The sequence below is a fragment of the Procambarus clarkii genome, chromosome 16 (genome assembly GCF_040958095.1).
Source record: "Procambarus clarkii isolate CNS0578487 chromosome 16, FALCON_Pclarkii_2.0, whole genome shotgun sequence".
In the NCBI taxonomy this organism is placed as follows: domain Eukaryota; kingdom Metazoa; phylum Arthropoda; class Malacostraca; order Decapoda; family Cambaridae; genus Procambarus; species Procambarus clarkii.
Window position 1 is genome coordinate 7,060,977 of NC_091165.1, and position 6,019 is coordinate 7,066,995.

The window sequence follows — 6,019 nt, forward strand, 5'->3', positions numbered from 1 at the left end:
CTTGTGAATTAGTTCTTCAGCCTTACCCTCGGGGTCGTTGTGAGCCGCAGGCCGGGCTCTGCTCCCCTTAGCTACCTTAATTTTTGCCCACACTTGTCTTGCAGACGTTTCTCTTCCAATAGAGCTAGTGAACTCTAGTCATTGTCTTTCCCTTTGTAACTCATCTGCAATGTATGTACCTTTACCTGAATAAAAAATCTAATCTAAATCTATATCTAATCTATATGCTTAGATATATGCAAATGAGAGAGTAATAGAGCGAAACCTTTAAAATACTGAACAATTTGGAGGATATTGATTCATACAATTTCTTCAAAAGGTCAGATGTAACACGAACAAGGAGCAAAGGTTTCAAGCTCAACAAGCCACAGTGTAGGAGTGACAACAAATGCTTTTTAACCCATACGATTATGATCATGGCAATAAGGTTTCTAAAACAGTAGGCATTCTTCCAAAGCCAGACACAGTACTATGTTCCTCGCCCTAACCTAGTCACTCAGTATTATTCACTCATTTATCTATGTCTTGTCTATTTATGTCTTAAAGGTTACAAGACGTGCATTAGTCAATACAATTGGTGCTTAAAATGTTAAGGATCTCTTGTGAAACACGGGTATTATTAAAAAAATTTATTATGTAAAATAAATAAAAAAGGCCCAAGGGCCATGAAGTAACAAGAATGCAAGGCCGGCACAAGCTGGCGTAAGTAGAGAAGACGGAAGATTCTTCATATTAAAAGACCCTGCTTCTCCAAGATGGCAGTCACACCCTGCTTGCCCTGGACAATCACCATATGGAGAAGGACTGTTTACTGTGAAGGGAAGTCCACAAATGCAATGCCAGCATGAGTCAGTCTTGAAGGGTAAACGATGATGGCACCCTCACAGTAACACAAAAGCCGAGCAAGCCCAGTGAGGAAGACCTGTTGATGGGAAGGAGGAGAATCATTAGTCACAACAAAATCCACATAGAAACAAAGGAGAGAAAAAAAATAAAGTGGATGTCTTCTTTTTGTATAGACATAATAAATATTGCCATTTGGCTATGTATTTATATGATATATAATAGAATACAGCATAAAACAAAATAAGAGGGGTGATAGGAGAAGAAAAGATTAGTGTTCAGTGAGAATCCACAAGGTCTTCTCTGAATACTCTTTATTTTCTTCAAGGCTGTGGGTCCCTACAATTGCACCAGAGGTGGTACACAGCCCTATTATTATTTAAACAGGTGAGTACACACACGGTGTTAGCAAACTTAGCCTCCAAACACACACACACACATGGTATCAGCAAACTTAGCCTCCAAACACACACACACACATGGTATCAGCAAGCTTAGCCTCCAAACACACACACACATGGTATCAGCAAGCTTAGCCTTCAAATACACACATGGTATCAGCAAGCTTAGCCTCTAAACACACACACACACACACAAACGGTATCAGCAAGCTTAGCCTCCAAACACACACACACACACACACACACACACACACACACACACACACACACACACACACACACACACACACATGGTATCAGCAAGCTTAGCCTCCAAACACACACACACACATGGTATCAGCAAGCTTAGCCTCCAAACACACACACACACACATGGTATCAGCAAGCTTAGCCTCCAAACACACACACACACATGGTATCAGCAAACTTAGCCTCCAAACACACAAACACACATGGTATCAGCAAGCTTAGCCTCCAAACACACACACACACACATGGTATCAGCAAACTTAGCCTCCAAACACACACACACACATGGTATCAGCAAGCTTAGCCTCCAAACACACACACACACACACACACACATGGTATCAGCAAACTTAGCCTCCAAACACACACACACACATGGTATCAGCAAGGTTAGCCTCCAAACACACACACACACATGGTATCAGCAAGCTTAGCCTCCAAATACACACATGGTATCATCAAGCTTAGCCTCTAAACACACACACACACACACAAACGGTATTAGCAAGCTTAGCCTCCAAACACACACACACACACACACACATACATGGTATCAGCAAGCTTAGCCTCCAAACACAGACACACACGGTATCAGCAAGCTTAGCCTCCAAACACACACACACACATGGTATCAGCAAGCTTAGCCTCCAAACACACACACACACACACACACACACACACACACATGGTATCAGCAAGCTTAGCCTCCAAACACACACACACATGGTATCAGCAAGCTTAGCCTCCAAACACACACACACACACATGGTATCAGCAAGCTTAGCCTCCAAACACACACACACATGGTATCAGCAAGCTTAGCCTCCAAACACACACACACAGAGAATGGGGACATTGAAACAGTTGATAAACTTGATTTCAAGAGAGAGAGGTCACTATGGGGAACTTCTAATTTTTTTTAATAAGTAATTAGGCAGACTTGTTGCTAGACAGGGAAGTAAATTAAATGTATGCCAAATTTTGCAAAATATACAATGAAGGCACACAAACATTCATACCAAAACAGAGATGCAGGGCTAGAAAACAGGATTGGTTCAACAGAAATTGAGAGAGGGCCACAGACCAAAAGACACAAAAATGGAATGAAAGACATTGAAAAACTACAAGCAGATGTCAACAAAGTTTTCGATTGGGCAGCAGAAAATAACATGATGTTTAACAGTGATAAATTTCAGGTATGGCAAAAATGAGGATCTGAAACATAATACAGGGTACAAAACACAATCGAATCTTCCCATAGTAGAAAAACAGCATGTCAAGGATTTGGGAATAATGATGTCCGACGATCTAATGTTTAGGGAGCATAACCAAGCAAATATTGCGTCAGCCAGAAAAATGATCGGATGGATTATGAGAACTTTCAAATCCAGGGATCACATCACAATGGTTGTACTCTTCAAGTCACTTATGTTGTCCCGTCTCGAGTACTGCTCAGTATTCACTTCCTCCTTCAGAGCAGGAGAGATTGCTGAAATACAGGGAATACAGAGAACATATACGGCACGCATAGACGAGATAAAACACCTAAATTATTGGGATCGTCTCAAAGCTCTCCAAATGTACTCTCTAGAAAGGAGACGAGAGAGATACCAAATAATATACACATGGAAGATACTGGAGGGCCAGGTCCCAAATCTACACAGTAAAATAACAACGTACTGGAGTGAACGATATGGAAAAAAATGCAAGATTGAACCAGTGAAGAGCAGAGGTGCCACAGGCACAATCAGAGAGCACTGTATAAACATCAGAGGTCCGCGGTTGTTCAACGTCCTCCCAGCGACTATAAGAAATATTGCCGGAACAACCGTGGACATCTTCAGGAGAAAACTGGACTGTTTTCTAAGAGAAGTTCCGGATCAGCCGGGCTGTGGTGGGTATGTGGCCCTGCGGGCCGCTCCAAGCAACAGCCTGGTGGACCAAACTCTCACAAGTCGAGCCTGGCCTCGGGCCGGGCTTGGGGAGTAGAAGAGCAGAACCCCATCAAGCAGGTATCAACATAGAAAGAAGCCAAACCCCCAATCATACCAGCGATAAAAAGATGCGAGAAACTACTATACAGCAGTAAGGGGAGAGGCAGAAAGAAATTTTTAAAAAGGGATAATGGATAAATGTAAAACAGAACTGGGCCTATTCTACAAATTCATAAACAACAAATTGCAGGTAAAGGATAATATCCAGAGGTTGAAAATAGGAAACAGATTCACAGAAAATGATAATGCAATGTGTGAAACATTAAACCAAAAGTTCCAAAGTGTGTTTATACAAAATGAAATCTTAAGAGAACCAGACACAATAAGAATTTCTGAGAACATCATAGAGCGTATAGAGGTGTCTAGAGATGAAGTGGAAAATATGCTAAAGGAGCTAAGTAAGAACAAAGCAGTTGGTCCAGATGGAGTTTCACCATGGGTTCTGAGAGAATGTGCATCTGAGCTCAGCCTTCCACTTCACCTGATCTTTCAGGCATCCCTGTGTACAGGAGTCATAGCAAACATGTGGAAAAAGGCTAACATAGTTCCAATCTACAAAAGTGGCAACAGGGAAGACCCCACCTCTCTCAGTTATAGACCTGAATCATTGACAAGTGTAACAGTGAAAAGATTGAAAAAAAAATAATAAAAACTAAATGGGTAGAACACCTGGAGAGAAATTATATAATATCACACAGACAGTATTGTTTTCGATCTGGAAGATCCTGTGTATCGAATTTACTCAGTTTCTATGATTGAGCCACAGAGATTTTAAAGGAAAAAGGTAGTTGGGTTGACTGCATCTATCTAGACATAAAAAAGGCTTTCGACAGAGTTCCACATAAGAGGTTGTTGTGGAAACTAGAAAATTTTGGATGGGTGACAGGTAAGCTTCTAACATGGATGAAAAATTTTCTGACTGATAGAAAAATGAGGGCAGTAATCAGAGGTAATCGGACTGCAGAAGTGTCACAAGTGGAGTACCACAGTACATGCACCAGAAATGTTCATTGTCTACATAAATGATCTACCAGTAGGAATACAGAATTATATAAACATGTTTGCTGATGATGCTAAGATAATGGGATGGATAAGAAATTTAGATGATTGTCATGCCCTTCAAGAAGACCTGGACAAAATAAGTATATGGATCACCACTTGGCAAATGAAATTTAATGTGAATAAATGCCATGTTATGGAATGTGGAATAGAACATAGATCCCACACAACCTACAAATTATGTGAGAAATCTTTATATAATTCTGATAAAAGAAAGAGGTCTAGGGTTGATTCTAGATAGAAAACTATCACTTGAGGCCCACATAAAGAACGTTGTGTGAGGAGCCTATGCCACGCTTTCTAACTTCAGAATTTTGTTTAAATACATGGATGGCGAAATACTAAAGAAATTGTTCAAGAGTTTTGTTCGGCCAAGGCTAGAATATGCAGCGGTTGTTTGGTGCCCATATGTTAAGAAGCACATCAACAAACTGGAAAAGGTGCAAAGACATGCTACTAAGTGGCTCCCAGAACTAAAGGGCAAGAGCTATGTGGAGAGGTCAGAGGCATTAAATATGCCAAAACTAAAAGACAACAAAAAGAGGTGATAAAATCACTATGTACAAAATAGTAACAGGAATTGATAAAATCGATAGGGAAGATTTCCCGAGACCTGGAACTTCAAGAACAAAAGGTCATAGATTTAAACTAACTAAACAAAGATGCCAAAGAAATATAAAAAAATTTCCTTTCGCATACAGAGTGGTACACGGTTGGAACAAGTTAAGTGAGAAGGTGGTGGCGGCCAAGACCGTCAGTAGTTTCAAAGCATTATGTGACAAAGAGTGCTGGGTAGACGGGACACCACGAGCGTAGCTCTAATCCTGTAACTACACTTAGGTAACTACATTTGGTGTCAGCAAGCTTACCGTCGAAACACACACAAACAGCCTGCCTATTATTCAAGGCCTTCTCTGAGTACTCTCTATTTTCTTCTCTGAGGCTATGGGTCCCTAATCTTGCACCAGAGGTGGTACAACTTTTAAGTTTTTAACTACTGCACTGAGCACCTGATTTTGGCAAAGACTTCTTAGTGCAATTGTCAAGGACATAGTTCTGGTATTTTTTTGTTTATAAATATTCAGGTATAGTTAATGTCAAAATGTTTCAAAACTCAACAATTTATATTTCAAAACAAAAAAGTAATGAAAACATCACAAAACATTAAAATATAGCCTAATTAATTAATTAATTAATAAAATAGCACAACTCTCAGAATGTCTAAAGGTGCTTTGAGCAATGAAGTAGTTAATTTTATATATATAATATTATATATATAATATATATTTACCTGTGACTACTGCTTAGCAAAAATTTGATCTCTGTGAAAATTGGTCTCGTCATTGCTAGGAGATATTTTAAGACCATGATTTGCTGTGGATGGCACTGTAGTCTTCAAGTCATCAATCTAAAAATAGAGGTAATCTTTTAAAATGTAAATTTTGTATAAAAAAAAATGCAAAAATAAATTGC

At 39.7% G+C, this 6,019-nt stretch overlaps 1 protein-coding gene across 3 annotated transcripts in view; it reads right to left on the reverse strand.

The window, feature by feature from the left end:
* Positions 1-614: 614 nt before the first annotated feature.
* The window catches only part of LOC138365412 (uncharacterized), a 194,814-nt gene continuing 189,409 nt past the window's right edge, over positions 615-6,019 (reverse strand). For all 3 annotated transcript variants that reach the window (XM_069325725.1, XM_069325724.1, XM_069325726.1), the window contains exons 4-5: positions 5,838-5,954; positions 615-922 (exon numbers count right to left, since the gene is read on the reverse strand). In XM_069325725.1, the coding sequence (XP_069181826.1) occupies positions 5,844-5,954 (111 nt within the window). In that variant the 3' untranslated portion in view covers positions 615-922; positions 5,838-5,843. The remainder of the gene's footprint in view (positions 923-5,837; positions 5,955-6,019) is intronic.